The sequence below is a fragment of the Passer montanus genome, unplaced genomic scaffold, assembly GCF_014805655.1.
Source record: "Passer montanus isolate IOZ18808 unplaced genomic scaffold, ASM1480565v1 scaffold49, whole genome shotgun sequence".
In the NCBI taxonomy this organism is placed as follows: Eukaryota; Metazoa; Chordata; class Aves; order Passeriformes; family Passeridae; genus Passer; species Passer montanus.
The window spans coordinates 5,371,688-5,388,622 of NW_024369818.1; the positions used below are offsets into that span (position 1 = coordinate 5,371,688).

At 52.8% G+C, this 16,935-nt stretch overlaps 1 protein-coding gene across 1 annotated transcript; it reads left to right on the forward strand.

The window, feature by feature from the left end:
* The first annotated feature begins 1,452 nt into the window (after positions 1-1,452).
* LOC120508699 (SAP30-binding protein-like) lies at positions 1,453-14,990 on the forward strand. Its single transcript, XM_039722563.1, is given in 3 exon segments — positions 1,453-1,642; positions 14,158-14,295; positions 14,298-14,990. Coding segments are annotated over 3 exon segments (987 nt in total). The 3' UTR covers positions 14,957-14,990.
* The last annotated feature ends 1,945 nt before the right edge of the window (positions 14,991-16,935 follow it).

Consider the following 16,935-nt stretch of genomic DNA (forward strand, 5'->3'; position numbering starts at 1 on the left):
GAGCAGCTCGGGACGCTCAGCTTTCCTTCCCCATGTCCCTACTACCAGCAACCTTCCTCTCCAACCCAAGTGCTTCAGTGTGCCCCAAAGAATATTTCATCTCAAGCCTGACAGGCCAGATGTAGAATAAAGAAATAAATAATTAGCGTTACCTTATCTGGAGTCCGTCAGCTGCAGCGAGCGACGCTCGGAGCTCCGTCCGCATCCAGAGACAAATTATCTAACGCTGTAATTTATGAATGCCTCAAGTATTTGCCCTGGTATTTCATTATACACTCGCTGGAAAGAAGAGCTCGAAAGACTAAACAGATCCAGCACGATAACACGAAAGGCACTCCAGCCGCGCGCTATTCCAAGGCAACCCAGGAATCCCAGCACGACATCAAACCACTCCGGCTCGCTCTGTGTTGACACTGCTGGAGGGGCAGCGAGGGCAGAGCGATGACCCGGGAGCTCGGCTTCCCTCCGGTTCAACGCTGGACTCGGATTTATTATGGGCAGCCGCGGGACCCGGGCAGCGCAAGCCCGGCTCTCCCGGGGGCAGCCGAGGCCGGCGCGGCGGAACGGCTCCCGCTGCCAAGTGGGAGGAAGAGTTCCAAACTCGCCGCTTTATCAAAGCTATTTTTGTCCTTCCCCCCTACACACTGATAACCAGCAAGGCGAGGACCGCCGGGGTGCCGAGGCAGGGCTTGGCATCTCCCCCGAAACCCCGCTGCGACTCCGCGGCACAGCCACCCGGCACCTTGGGGGAGCGGGCCATCCGCTCCGGAGGCTCGGAGGGGAGGAAACTCCTTCCTCCAGCTTATCCTGCTCGCAGCGAGGTTTCGTGCCTGGAAAAAATGAGCTAAGTTTGCGAGCGGAGGCCCCAGCTCCGCTCCGGCTCTCCCAGAGGCTCTCGCGACAGGCGACCCCCGCCAAGGGCTGGGGACACCGGCGGGACAACCGGGAGGCTGCTGCCCACCTGTCCTGCACAGGCTGAGCGGCTGCTGCGGGGGGCACAGCGAGGCATCACCCAAAAGATGATGCACCTGGCCTGGGGGAGAAGCGGAATCAGGAACACAGCGCCGGAGGAGCGAGGGCAGCCAGCGGAGGCCGTGCGGCACCGGGACCCAGCGCGCACGGCGGGTGCGGGGCCGAGCCGTGCGGGGCTCCCCGGCAGCAGCACCCCGCGCCCGGGGGCACCCCGCAAGGGCCGGGGCAGAGCCGCTGCCCCCGGCCAAGGCTGGGCTATCGGGACACACGGCGGGTCTGTCGCGACAGGGAAACCGCGAGCAGCAGGTGGAACACGGGCGGCCCCGCAGCCCGTCACCCCCAGCCCAGACGAGCCCCCCCCGCACTTCACCCCCGCACCGCGAGTTGGGGCTTTGCCCCCTTTCTGCACCAAACTCCTCCGAGGGGCCGCTCCGAAGCGCCCCGGGGCGCGGCGGCCGAGCGCGGGGATGGAGCCGGGGGATGGCCCCGGGCAGCGCGGAGCCCCCGCGGTCCCCCCGCCCCGGCCGGACCCACCTGCTGGCGCCGCGGGGCCCGGCGGGGAGGGGCGGGGCTCGGCAGCCGCAGCGCCGCCTCAGCGTCCGGCCGGGGGGCGGGGCCTGGGCAGGGAAGGGGCGGAGCCTGAGCGGCGGCGGCGGCACTGCGGGGCGGGGTATGCAAATTAGAGGGCGGGGTCAGACAGGGCCGGAGCCGCGCCCATCTGCGAGCCCCGTCCCGATCGCCATCCCTTATCCCGATCCCCATCCCCATCCCTTATCTCTTATCCCGATCCCCACCCCTTATCCCTAGTCCCGATCCCCATCCCCACCCCTTATCCCTAGTCCCGATCCCCATCCCCATCCCTTATCCCTTATCCCTAGTCCCGATCCCCATCCCCACCCCTTATCCCTTATCCCTAGTCCCGATCCCCATCCCCACCCCTTATCCATTATCCCTGATCCCAATCCCGGTCCCTGTCCCGGGACTGGCACGCAGGTGGCTGGGCCCGTGCCCAGTGCGGTTCAGGAGGGCTCAGTCCCGCTTCCGATCCCAGTCCTGGTCCTGATCCAAATCCCAGTCCCTGCCACATCCCCATCCCAGTCCCGACCCCAGTCCCGGTACGGCCGGAGCCGATCCCGGCCCCCGTGACCGCATTCCTGCAGCCGGTGGAGCATTCCTGGGAGCGGGCACCCAACACCGCCGATCCCGGGCTGGGGCAGCGCTGTCACCTGGGTGACACAGGGTGCCCAGGGCTGTGTGAGTGCTCTGCAGCTTGCTAAAGGCTGAGTGTCACTGCTGGGAACTAATGGGAGCTGGGAAACAGCCTGGGAAAGAGTGAACCAGGGAGGGGAGTGGATTTGGAGAGGGAAGCATGGTGTCGAATCACACCTGGTTTTGTTTGGAAGGACCTTAAAGCTCATGGAAAGGAGCTGGCAAAACCTGTGCTGGCTCTACTTCCAATCAGGGGGTTTAATTGATAACAAGAGGGATAATTAGATGATTAAGGTGCTGTGTGATGCTCACAGGCTGCCAGGAAATTTGAACTGAGAAATTAGAGATGTTCTGAACAAACTCGAGAGGTGGCCTGGAGAGAATAGGATGTGATTTGGAAAAGCAAAAGGAAAAGAGGGATTAAATCCGAGGAGTTAATGGCCGCAGAGGAGGTGGCACTGCAGAGGAGGATTCCGGCTGGTTTGGGAGGATCACAGGAAGCAGAGCAGGCCAGCAGTGCTGGGAGAGGTCAGAGCCATCCCCTGATGTCCAGCAAGGGCCAGCACCAGGGGCTGTCACCAGCACAGCCCTGGGAGGGGTCCTGGTGAGCCCCCCGCGTGGGTGCCCAGAGCTGGGTGGTCCCGTGGCAGGTCTGTGCTGCCAGGCCTGGGCCAGGGTGAGTTTCCCACCAGGCTGTCCCTTCCATGAAAAACCCTTCCGAGTCCTGGGACACATCGTCTGAGGATTTGTGGGGTCTTCATGCCACAGATCACAGCCAGAAAGGTCCCACGGTGGCCTTGTCCTACCTTTGGGGAGGAGGACGACCTTTTCCAGCCCTTCCTGGCCTTGTTTTCCTGCAGTAAGGGTTTGGGTTTTTTTCCTCTAAGTCCTGTGTCATAGACATGAACTTCCATGAGAGTCTCTGTTTTCATTCAAGAAAGAAATGTTTCCCTAATATTTGGGAAGAGCAAAACTGGAAGCATCAAGCGCTGCCAACGCCAACAACTGAGGAGCAAAAAGCAAATAAACACAAATGAACCCTCTGTTCAAAACCCTGTAATTATTTCAGGAACATTTATAATTATCTGAGTGCTTGGTGTTGTTGCTGGTTTTCACAGAATCACAGAATATCCTGAGTTGGAAGGGACCCGCAAGGATCACCAAGGCCAACTCCTGCACCACCAAAATCCTGTTTTTCAAGATGAAAATCCCAACCCCAATCCTCCATGGACCTACCCACACTTGCAGCAGCCTCATCCCGTATTCCAGAGTCATTCAGGTTACTCTGAAGGTGAATTTTCGAGGTCAGGTGGGCCTGGGGCTGGGTCAGGGGGAAGATGTGAGCTTTCCATTCCTGCCTTGATCTCATCAGGGATTTGGGCCAAATCCTCACAGTGAGGGATTTCTGCCTCCTAGAGCTGACCAGCATCCCACTAATCAAAAAGGAATCCCCTGTGATGATGGAAATAAAACATAATTAATAAGTGGGATCCTCACACCCAGACCAGTCGAGCCCCACAGTCTGTGGTTCCAGTTTCTCTGAGATTCTGCTTTAATTCCTCTTGTTCTGAGCATTCCCTCCTCTTCCTCTGCCATCCCTGAAAAACTTCATTACATGGATGAAAACCCTCAAAGGTTTGAGCTGTTTTTTGTCTCCTGCCTGTGCTCCAAGGGTCCTGGTCCAGGAGAAGCAGGAGCCAGAGGCTGGGGAAGATGCAGAAGGGACAGGATCCCTGATGCTCTCTGTGGGAAAATAAAGAGGTTGAGGGTCCTGGGGAGGGTGTGCAGAGGCTGCAGAGGAGGAGAGCACACAGGGGACGTTTCTGGAATGACTTTTTCTCTTGATTCCCAAACTTGCTGGGTTTTTTCCAGCACTGCCTTCCCATCCCAGCAGGATTTAACCGCAGGTGGGAGGAAGCTGCTGCAGCTTAGGAGATCTCCCTTCCCTTTGGAATGGGTACAGCCCTGCACAGCACAGGTGGCAGGTCTGGGTGCCCCTCTGCATGTGAATTCCACGGATCAGGGAATCTTCGAGTGATGTAAAGCAGCTTTGAGCCCATTTCCCATTTACATTTTGGCAGCAGCTGCAATTCCTGCAGCGGCTGCAGAGTCAGTTTAACATGTGTGACCTAAAAGCTTTGGAATTCCTGACTTTCTTTTGAGGAAAGCCATCCCTTGCTCTCTCAGTGATGTTCTCAACAACATGAGTACAATAAAGTCTCCTAAAACCTGAAATCCTGGCACTCCAACAGCACATCCACGGGCGTTTACAAGCCCCTAGGAAGGAGAATCCTGATTTTATGGAGCCTCCATCCAGCACTGCAGTTTCAATTCCTCTTCCTCAGTGAGATCTAAGATGTTCCATAAAATCTGCTTTTCTTAAGACTGTTTTTTCAGTAACTGTGAGCTCTGTCCATGCAGGAAAGGTAATTGTGTCCAACTGCTTCCACAGGGGCAGGGATTGAGCAATGCACTCATCTTAGAAGAGCAAGATGTATTAAGGAATCACATTCATGACTTTTTTTTCCTAGCTCTGCCAGGGATTCTTCCAAGATTTTCCCTCTCAGGACAGCACAGTGTCTCTGATCATTCATCTCTCCCTCTCATCTTCCCCCATGAATTCTCACAATGAACACTAAGTTGCTCACAGAAGCTGTGGCTGCCCCATCCCTGGGGGTGCCCAAGGCCAGGATGGATGGAGCTTGGAGCAGCCTGGGATAGAGGAAGGTGGCACAGGGTGGGATGGGCTTTTTACAACAAAAAACAGCAACAAAAACAGCTGTATTGACTCTTGCTGGGTTTATTTTCACATTTCCCGCTGCACTGCTGACTTTTAAGGAGCAGCAGCACACTGACACCTCACTTTCCTGCCTGGACCAGGCTTTGCTGTGTTTTGAAGGAAGATGAGGCCTGGCAGCCCCACGACTCCATCCCGGAGCACACAGGAGGAGGTTTGGCCGAGGAGGCCGAGCTCAGCCTAAACACAACTTCTTGCAGAGGGGGTGAGGAAGATGCTGCTCTTGGTTCTGTTGTATGTTTATTTATATGTTATTTGGTGATAATGAGAACCAAATGTTCGGGATCTATTCAGTTCTTAAACTTTTATAGACTCATTGTCTTGATTTTCAACTGTGCAGCCGTCTCCGAGCCCCTGCCTCCCCCGGAATCGTGGCAGTGCCGTCGGTGACCAGGCTCAGCTGTGCTCTTACTCATCCTGGCTGGAACAATGATATTCCACACCACGTTATTCAACCTCCCCGGTGCCTCCTGGCCCCCTCACGCCGACCCCTCGGCTCCCACATCCCGGGTCAGCGCCGCAGCCGGCCAAGGCATTGTGCTGGGGGTGCCACTTTGGGGCTGTGCTGGTGCCAGGGAAAGAGGATACGATCTGCGCCTCGAGGAGCAGACGTGCCACATGAAAGATGCTCTGCCAGAGAGCCCAGAGCCCGCTCTGCCCCTCGCGTCGCTCACCAAAAGGCAGGGAAAAGGAGGAGAAGGGAAAGGAGGGAGCTGCACCCTTAGTGCCGAGCCTGGCCAGGGATTACAGCCAGGGGCTGCTCTCCCTGCCCCTTGGCAAGGATTTCTCCAGCCTGCCTGGTGCCGTGGCCTTGCTGGGCCCTGGGTTGGAGTCAGTGATCTCTCAGGTCTTTCCCAGCTTCATGGATTTTTTTTCCAACTTCATGGATTCATGGTCTTTTCCAACTTCATGGATTCATTGTTTTTCCTGTTTGCCCAGGAGCACAGCTCTGGATTTGGGGCTCCTTGGGGAAAGGGTTCCACCCCACAGAGCCACACCCTGTCCAGGTGGGAAACCCCTCAAACAGAGCCCTCCCCACCCAAAGCATGGCTGCTCTCACAGCACAAGGGTCTGCAGCAGCTTTGCCACAGCCTGAGAGCCCCTTCCAGTGCCTAAAGGGGCTCCAGGAGGGCTGGAAAGGGACTTTGGACAAGGGATGGAGTGACAGGACACAGGGAATGGCTTCCCACTGCCAGAAGCATGTGGGATTAGCACCGTGTTGTGGGCAAAGGAAACTCTACCGCTGGTGTCTTCTCCAGGCAGGGGCAATTCTGACAGGAGAGCTCCTGGAAATCCCCTGCCACAGGTTTGTGGCCCATGTCCCCATTTCAGCCTCTTTGGCTTTTGCTTCTCTGTCTTTAGAGATGTAAATTCCATGGATAATGATTTGAGCCTAAAGATGCAATTTCTGTACTAAAGACAGACAACTGTAAAGTGCCTAAAATCCCTTGCAGATGGAGCAGGGCCACAGTTCCAGCCCCAGTATAGAATCCCAGGATGGTTTGGGTGGGAAGGGACCTTAAAACTGATCCCATCCCAGCCCCTGCCATGGACAGGGACAGCTTCCACCAGCCCAGGCTGCTCCAAGCCCTGTCCAGCCTGGCCTTGGACACTTCCAGGAATCCAGAGGCAGCCACATCTTCTCTGGCCAGGGGAGAATTTCTTCCCAAAATTATACCTAACTCTTCCGTCTGTTGGGTTGAAGCCATTCTCCCTTTTCCTGGCACTCCAGACCCTTTTCCAAAGCTCAGTTCTGGCCTCAACTCAAACTTTCAAGCATTTTGGGTAAGGCAGGGCGAGTCCAGCATTAAGAACTGAAGCCCTGGCTTTAAAAAGGGTAAATCCAAGGAATTCATATCAAAGCAGGAACAGTCATAAGGAGAACATATGGAAGTGTCTTTTTCTGCTCACAGTGATTGGAAACTGCATGCCCAGGCCCTGATCCAGCTACAGGACCCCACATCCGGGGCTTAGTTTCCAGGTGACCCAGGATTTCAGCGATTTCCAGCCTTGGGATTGTTAATGTGAGATGACAGCAATAACCAGGGAAGGAAAACCCCACATGTTTGTTCTCCCCAGCATGCCAGCACTTGTGGATTTAAGTGAGGAGAAAGATCACAAGGCTCAGACAGAATATCCTCCAGAACACAGCCCTAAAGCAGCAATTTCCTCTGCGGAGCCCGTGTGAGATCAAGGCAGGATAAAGCACTCCATGTGAGCCTGGCTGAGGGGATTTGGGAAGGGGCAGGAGCCATTTGTTGGGGATGGAATAGTAAAGATTAAATTGGGTGTTACAGGGGGACCTTTCCAGAGGGAACAGCTCCAGCTCCGAGTGCCATTTGCCTTCACCTCTCCTCCATGAGGAGACTCCTGGCTTTGGGAACGCAGCATTCCTAAGCTAAACCTGCTGATAGGAACATGTGCATTTCATCTCAGAATGAATAAAAAAATGATTGAAAAATAGCAAACCCTGTAATTTTGGTGAGGAATAATTCCCGGGCGATTGGAGCAGCGCGCTCTGGGATGGAAGGGCCGATTCCTCTGGATCAATGGGATGGAAACATCTGCTTTATCTCACCAAGATCTGAAGAGGTAAGAGCTGACAGTCCTTTGTGGGAATCTTTGCTATCTCATTGTATATCTAAATTACATTAATTGATGTCCAACGTTGACGTTTCGGGTAATTCTCGTGGATCTCACAACCTTCTGTTTCAAATTCACAGTCTTCCACCACTCAAACTATTATTATTTTTACCAGTCCCAAGGGTGTGCTGGAGTCTCTTTGGTACAAATTAGAAAGGCTTTTATGAAAAACTCACAGTTTATGGAACAGAGGTTCCCGTTGGCTTCCTGACCCCGAGGTAGTGACAGCTCCCACCGGAGCCTGGCCCACAGCAGGGGTTTTAGCACCGTTCCCAACGCGGCCTGGGAGCTGACATGGGGTGAGGAACAGCAGCAATTTTCCTCAAGAGGGACAAAAGAAGCCAAATGTTGACAAGTTTATGAGTACAAACATGTCAGGGGATCTCCTGGCAGTGGGGCTTTGCTCCAAGCCTGTGCTGGGCTTACCTGGGGCTGGTTGTTCACCTGGGCTGGGCTCTGAGCCCAGGGAAGGGATCTGGGGGGACAGAAACCATTCTGCAAGGAACTAGAGTGGGCTAGAAATGACCCAAAGATCCCAACCCAAATAATTCTATTAAAAAAAACCCCAAGCCCAACGAGTTTTGGAGAAAAGATCAAGCAACACAGCTGAGGGAGAGAAGAGAGTGGTCAAAAGATGCTGAGACTGGAGGAAGAAGAGTCACAGAATCCCAGGATTTCCTGAGCTGGAAGGGACCCACAGGATCATCCAGTGCAAGCCCTGGCCCTGCACAGACACCCCAACAATCCCACCCTGTGCCTGGGAGAGTCCAAACTCAGATCTGGGGAGTGCCCATTCCCTGGGAGCCCTTCCAGTGTCCAACACCCTCTGGGAGAAGAACCTTTCCCTAAAATCCAACCTCAACCTGCCCTGACACAGCTCCAGCTGTTCTTTGGGTGCTGTTCCAGGTTGCAGGGAGCAGAGATCAGAGCTGGCTGTGAGCCCTTGGAAAGGTGACACTGTGAGTGTGAAGGGTGAACAAGAAACCAGGGGGAAGTGGAGGCAGCAAACCCAATAAACCCAACCCTCCCCAGCTCTTGCCCATCAATTCACTGCAATTAAAGTTGAATTAACAAAAACAACAGATTTTTTCAGTGGGGAAAACACAACAGTGGAACCTTGATCTTCCTCAGGTACCAAAACAGATCCAAGGCCATGATCCAAAGGAGAAACCAGGAAAAGCAGAACGAAGGAGAAAAATCACCCAGTAAAACCCATCTGGCTCACAGCATCCATGGAAATCCACACAAACCCACCTTCCACAGCCCCTCCAGGCTCTGCCAGGGCAAAGGGGGCTGGAATGAAAAATTAATTGTAAGCTGTTACTTAACACAGAGACAAAAAGAAGAGAACAAAGGAGTCCTTCAGGCAAAAAATGTGGAAAATGACAATCATTAATAACGTCAACTCCTCACTCCAGGATTTTCATCAGTTGGCTGAGGTGGCATCACATTGTCAAGTCACAAAAGCCATAAACACACCCAAAAAACCTGATTGATGCCAGAAAAATAAATGCAGAACTCACCAACATCAGGAGCTCCAGTTGGAATGTATCCAGAATGTTCAGGCTTGGAAAGGCCTGAAATCATCCTGGAGTCTCCTGGTAGGTGGAAAACACCATGAAACTGCATTCCTGAGAGGAGGAATCCCCTCTTCAGAATTCTTAATCTCCCATGGTCAAGTGTTGGTGTGAAAAACAAGGATCTCAAGCACATTTTTAGAACCCTGTTTCTGGATTTCCATGAAGCCTGAGCTCTCCTCTGCTCAGGGAGGATGGAGAAGCTGCAGGAGGCCTGAAATTGCTCAGAAATTCTCATTTGAAAATGGTTCTTTTCCTTTTTTGATAACCCAGAAGGCAGGAGCTGGTGTGCCATCTATTAAACTATAAATAAAGACATAAAAGAAGAATTCCTAATCCACATCCAAGAAGGGCTGAGGTTCAAAACCCAGACCCCACCCAGGACTTCAGCATCTGGAGTGTCCCATCTCACACCTCAAAACATGCCCAGGCCTGGACTTTGATTTGGGTCTGCAGCCCTCTGTGTTGTTTTCTCGGGGGTGCAGCATTTTCCAGGCTCTTTCCAGCAGAATTCTTTCCATGCTGCCCATCATAATTTTTATGGAGTCACGAGGCAAATTTACAGCTGAGAAACTTCTCCCTGGCCCCACGCTGCCTCCCAGCTTTGATGTGCACAGCCCCTATAGCCATGAAAATTCACATCCACTTAACTCAAATCCCCCCTAATCAAATCCTTGGGAATCAGCACGTTCCTGGGTGGATTTGCAGCTGCTGCAGCAGTTTGGGCACCACGTGGCCACCAAAACCCTTCCCTGGGAGCTCAGGAGGGGCATCACTGCTCCCCAAGCACCCAGGAGAATGAGAGATAGCAGCGGGATTACCAGGACACGTCTTGCAAGCAGCATTCCCAAAGGAAAAGACCCCAAACACCCTCCTGAAAAGGCTGATTCCACACCCCAACTCTGTCCACCAGCCCAGGCCCTTGCAGGACCCTTTTATGCAGTTCCTGAAGTCCAGCTGGGGCCCAGAGCTCTGAAACTGGGGCAGTTTAGGGCACACCCAGGAGGAGCCACTCTGGAATTGGGAATCACCTGGGCTGCTGTTGCCTGCTGCAGGACAACCTGAGGCACCTGAGCTTCCTGGGGACAGGCTCCAGTGGGTGCTTTCCTGCCTGGGAGGACAAACACCTCTTCCATCCTCCCTGGGCAACCTGTGCCAGGGCCTCACCAACCTCACAGCCAGGAATTCCTTCCCAATATCCCATCTAACCCTGCTCTCTGGCAGAGGAAGCCATTCCCTGTGTCCTGTCCCTCCATCCCTTGTTCCAAGTCACTCTCCAGCTCTCCTGGAGCCCCTTTAGGCACTGGAAGGGGCCCTGAGCTCTCCCTGGAGCCTTCTCCTGTCCAGGTGAGTGCCTCCAGCTTTCCCAGCCTGGCTCCAGAAGGACTCCAGCCTTTGGAGCAGCTCTGTGAGCTCCTCTGGACTTGCTCCAGCAGCTCCAGGTCCTTCTAATTTTGGGGTTCCAGAGTTTGAGGCTCTGAGTTTGGGGTTCCAGAGTGTGGTCTCACCTGAGCAGGGCAGGGAGAGAGAACCCCCTTCCTGCTGCCCGCACTGGGGAAGTGCAGGCCCCTCATGATCACCCCCAGCCCCTCTCACTGTGACCCACCTGTGAGCCCCCTGAGTTCCCCCTCCTGCCCCCAATGCTCTGCCTTGGTTCTCCAGCACAGCTGGTGCCTCCCCCATTTGCCTCCAGCACCAATCTGTTTTTTTAAAAACATTTATTTCCATCCCCATCTAATTTCTTCCCCTTTTCCTGGTTTTCTTTCCCAGCAGAGGGTTTCCAGCTCGGGATGGGGATGGCCACAGTGTGACTCCAGAGCTTTGTCCCGTGGCCTTTCCCAGCCTGGCACGCAGCGCTCAATTTGGAGCGCGGTGTCCTCGCTCTGTTCCATGCCGAGCTCTGTTGTCCAGAGGAATTAATTCCAGATTATGTGTGGGTGTGGACTTCAGCTGGGCAAAATTTGGATACCCTGGTTGAGTCATTATTGTCTGATGAATCTCTTGGTGACAGCCTTCGCCCCTATTGTTCTGAGGTGAGCCCCGTGGCAAGAAATGTGAAAGCAAGAAACAAAAGAATATAAAGAAAGGTTACGAAATCAAATTCAGTTAAGGCAGGGTTATTGTCCCTCCATCCCGCCTCTCTGGCCTCCAGTTGGGATTGGATTTGGCAGGAAAACAACCCCCATGGGACAGTGGCTGGGGTTTAGAGCAGGTTCTGGGGGGAGCCTGTCCCCGTGGGACCCTGGTGGCCCCAGTGACACAGCAGAGACTGGGAGGAGGAGTTATCATCAATTCTTAACATTTTATTTCTTTACTGGGTTAAACAAGGAGCAGAGAAAACCTCGGCCCCAAAATACAACAGAACTGAAAGCATTACAGGTACAGAGACTATTGAACACAGAGAGTAGTAGGATAATATTTTAATACAACTGAATTATAGCATGGGATTGTGTTTTTGTTGGGTTTTTTTTGTTTGTTTTTTGTCAAACCAGTTTGGAAAATAAATGTAATAGGAACTAGTGCAAAAAAGTTCTAAACATGAAGCACAGTGTATAAAATGGCATAAGAAAACTGTCCCCTCGAGGACACAGTCACTTTCTTATGACAGAAGGGAGAAAGAGAAACAGAAGGGGGGTGGGAACAGAGGGAGGGTCCAGGAGGCGGAGGAGGAAAAGCTGGAAAGAAAGAGAAACCGGGCCGGGGGATTGGAAAGGATACTTTGACCTCAGCAATGTTGGTTTGTGTCTCACCACCACGCACTGTTAAGGGACCTCGCTGGGGTCGGGCCGAGCTCTGTCACCACCCGCATGGCACGAGCACTCCAGAAGGGGTCGGGGCTGGCAGCCTGGGCACGGCGGGGCTGGGGCCCCCGAGGTCCCCAAGGTGCCCCCAAGGCCCTGGGACAGCAGCACAAGGCAGGGAGCCCCAGCTCGGACACGCTCCAGAGGGAGAAGGGCACGAGGGGCTGGGGTCTCCTCCTGCTCTCCCTCCCCACATCCCTCCTGAACACGGCTCCCTCAAGGACCAGCACACGGAATTTGATCCCAATTTCCACCCCAGTGCCTCCCATCTCCCTTTTGAAGGCATCCTGAGGCTCGAAGGAGCTGGATTCGGTTTGGGTTGGAACAGAAAACCAAACCAAACCTCCATGAGAGGCATGGCTGGGGATCCCCAGGAATTCCTCCCAGGCAAAACCAGCTCTGATTCCCACGGGGAAGGTGTCCCTGCATTCCCAAGGTGTTATCCCGGCCTGCTCAGCCAGGATTCGCTCCAGCCTGTTCCCACCACGGAGCCACCCAGCCTCCTGCCCTGGAGAAACTGGCTGGATGCTATTTTAAGGAGAGCTGGTTGGAATTCCTTACAAATTGCTATTCTCTCCCAATCCGCTGCCGCCAGTTCCAACTCTGTGAGCAGAAAAAGTGTGATTGATTTTTTTTTTTTTTTGCCTCGTTTTCTATTTGGAAAATGAAAGGTTTTGTGGGAAAGGACTGTTCTGGATGCATTTCTCAATTTGCAAAAAAAAAAAAAAAAATTGGTCATAATGAACAATCTGGCTTGTTGTGACAAGTTTCAAAATTAAAAAAAATCACTGTCTGGCTCTTTTTGTCTTTTTGTTTTGCAACTTAGGCATGTCCAGTTCCCAAATACATTTAAAAATGGTAAAACCAACCCCAAATTTCATAAGCCAAACCTAATTCTTGGGGTTTTTTTGTTGAGTTTCAGTTTACAACAAGCGGAGTTGTCGACCTTCTGGGCTCAAAAAGGATCATCCTGAAGTGCTAAAAAGGCTGGAAATTGCTCCTGGCCTGCCTGGAACACAGGTCCTGGAGATGTGGAACAGGAAAGGGTGGAGGGACTGGGCTCAGAACTCAGCCATCTCCTGCACAGGCCTTTGAGAGGGGCTGAGAGCTCTGATAAAACCCCAACAACTTTTAAAATTTATTATTCCTTATTTTTTTATGATCTTCAATTAAAAATGGTCCATTCCCCACCAGAGTCTTGCCTTTGCTCCCTTCCTCCTTCCTCATAGAGACATGCAGGGCTGGGAGGTCACCCAAAGAGCCACCTGGACCAAGAACACCCAAAAAAGCTGCAAAAATCCTTCCATTCCTGGAATAAAATGGGCTCATGGTGGGAGCTGTGCAGCCCCAGGGCTGTCGTGATGCGGGAGCTCCAAGCAGGCTCCTTCTGTGGGAGAAGGGATGCTTTTGGGCTTGTGGGATGGTGGCACCTCCAGCTGGGATGCCCATGAGCTAAACTTCTGGGCTGAAGGAGATCCTTAACATCCAACCTGAACACCTGACATGGCCCTTCCCAACTTGTCCAGCCTAGTTTAAGAGAAATTTAACCCCCAGAGACGGGAAGCCCCAGGGAAGCAGGAAAAGCTGATTCACAGAATTCCCAGCCTGTCTTGGGTTATGATGTAAGATGTAACCAAAGACAGGTGGGGCAGTGTTCTTTCTCTTCTCCATGGCTCAGCCCTGATAACTCCCCCAGGGAAGCACCAGCCACTCTGTGAGGAGCCATCCCCACTGATGGGCCAGCAGGGTCCCACAGAACGGCTCATACAATCTCATCATCCCTTTGTGAGAGGCTCCACCCAGGGGGAGGAACCAAACATTCCTACCTGGATATAGTCTGAGGCCTGGAACACCACAGGAGCACTGCCACTGGATTCCCAGAGGACAAGAGCTCCACAACCACCACGGCACCTCCAGAGAAGGACCAGACCTTTCTACAGGATCACTGCTTGGACAGAACCACATCCATCACTCCAACAGCTCCCATTTAACTGCACTGCTCCCCACCCTGACCAACAGGCTGGCAGGTCGTGCTCTGACTCTGTCAGTCTAAGCCAGTGCTTCTGTACTACTGCCTTGAATCTTCCTATTAAATTGTAGTTCTGACTTGGAATCTCCCGCTGGTTTGCTTTCAAGCTGGAACATTTCTGGTGCCCAGAGTGGGCAGCCCTGGAAGATGTGGTGGTGAATTGGAGTGCTCTCTCCTTGCTGGAGGTTTGTGGTGAGGACCTGGACCTGGAGAGGGACAGCGAGGATGGCACGGGGGAGATGGCACGGGGTGGCACAGGGGAGAGAGGAGCCTGGTGTCAGCCGGGCATGGAGAAGGTGACTCTACCCACCTGGAGCAGGATGAGGAAGGGTACAGAGAGGAGGATGACGGCAACAGCAGGCACTCAGAAAATGATGATTTACAGACTGAAAAACCCAAGGCTGGTGACCTAAAGGAATTCCAAGAAGTGGAGGAAAGAGATCCTCAGGAACCAGTTGCTTCTTTTTCAGAGAGAGTGTGGAACACATCTCCAGATGAGATCAAAATCCCTCCTGAGCCTCCTGGCAGATGTTCTAACCAACTGCAGGATAAAACTAAAAAGCTGTATGAGAGCAAAATAAAAGAGGGCATGGATATGAACTACAGCATCCAGAACAAAAAGGAATTTCGCAACCCCAGCATCCATGAAAAGCTGATCCAGTTTTGTTCCATTGATGAAATTGGTACAAATTACCCAAAGAACATGTTTGATCCTCATAGCTGGTCAGAGGATTCACATTATGAGGCACTAGCTAAAGCCCAGAAGACTGAGATGGACAAAGTGAAGAAGGCCAAGAAAGAACGTACAAAGGTTGAATTTGTGACTGGCACTAAAAAGGGTACAACAAGAAGCGCTGGTTCCACAACCACCACAACATCCAGCACCACTGTGGGAGATGCCCAGAAGAAGGGGAGGAGGAGCAAGTGACACGTGTTGAGGAAGGGTCTCAAAGAATGACTCAAAATCATCTCATTGTGAGCTCCTGCACACTGAGGGGAGGAACCAAACATTCCTACCTGGATACAGTCTGAGGCCTGGAACACCACAGGAGCACTGCCACTGGATTCCCAGAGGACAAGAGCTCCACAACCACCACGGCACCTCCAGAGAAGGACCAGACCTTTCTACAGGATCACTGCTTGGACAGAACCACATCCATCACTCCAACAGCTCCCATTTAACTGCACTGCTCCCCACCCTGACCAACAGGCTGGCAGGTTGTGCTCTGACTCTCTCAGTCTAAGCCAGTGCTTCTGCACTACTGCCTTTACTTTGATTTTCCTATTAAATTGTAGTTCTGACTTGGAATCTCCTGCTGGTTTGCTTTCAAACTAGTACACTGCCCCATCACTTTCTGGCAGAATCCAGGAATGTTTCTGTCCTGACATTGTCTCCACCAAGCCCTACAGGCATTCCTTTCCCAGACAGCAGCAGGAATGGGAACAGGATGAATCACAAGCTGAGGGTAACCTGGGCTATGGGACCTCACTCCCTTTGGCTCTGTGGAAATCATGGAATCCCAGAGTGGTTTGGGTTGGAAGGGATCTTCAAGATCATGCAGTTCCACCCCCTGCCATGGAGGGACACTCCACTATCCCAGGTTGCTCCAAGCTCCATCCAACCTGGCCTTGGATACCCCCAGGGACAGGGCAGCCACAGCGTTTCCAGGCAACCTCAACAACCCATCCCAAACCATCACACTCAGTGCCACCAGAGACCAGGAGGCACATGCAGAGCTCAGCACAGGGACACTCCATGGCCTGGCCTCACAGGATCCTGCCCAGGAGCAGCAGATATCTGGGATTTTCCCTTTATTCCCTTCCTCCAGGCGGCAGCCGAGCGTCTCCCGGCCCCGCCCGCGGCCCTGAGTGGCAGTGAATGAACTGCCCTGACATCTCCTCTTGAAGCAAAGCAAAATGTGTTGAAGATAAACCAGTTCCAGATGTTTTCCCAGTGTTGCCAAGTTACTCAACATGTTCTGCTTTAGTTGTCAGATGCTTTCAAAGCGATTTCCCTAACTCCGAGCACGAATGGTGAGGGCTCTCCCTGGGAATCTTCTGCCTGGGGCTACCATGGATCTGTATTTTCATAAGAAAAAGACTCAGCTAATGATTAATGTTCCCCAGAGGAAGCGGGGCCTTTCTTTGGGATTTTTCTTCAGTTATTTTTAATTAATTTGTACAACTGGCAGCTACATGAAAGTGCAAAACCCGGGAATAACGCTGGACCCGACTCCTTTTGCTCCTTCTCTCTGCCCACACCTGGAGCTTGTGGAGACATCACCATCCCTCACTTCCCTGGGGATGAGAAACCCCCTCACCAGGGAGGAATCACTGCTTCCCACTGGGAATTTTCTCTGAGCAAAGAGAAGTTTGTCCACTGAAGGAAAAGTTGAGTTTTACATATTAATCCCAACATGGGGCATCTTCTTTAGGAACAAGAGATAAGAACACTGGATGAAGAGGACAAAGCCCCTTGGGTTTAAGTTCTTGGTAGGATAAATCATTTAGAGCTCACTTATTCCAAGGTGGCTTTGGGAATGTGGAGAGCATTTGGGATTGCAAAAGGCCCCTGCCTGAGTGGACACAGGGCTTGGGGTGAAGCATCCCTGGACACACAGGGTAAGGAAGCCCTTCCCCAGCTTATCCAGGCACATTCCTTCTTTATCCAAGCACACCCGCTCCTTTTCCAGGCACATTCCCTCCACTTTGTAATAAAAATAATGCCAGTGGTGTTAAGTGAGACAATGTCACTGTCTGCTTCCCGGGCTGTTCTTTCAGAGAGCAAAGCCAGAGTACTCGGGGATGGAGGATTAGGAGGTTGTAATGTCAGACCAAAGGCAGGAATTTTATCTGATGGGCTCCTGATGATGGACTGCTCCATACACCACTTCCAGCTGCTCCTGC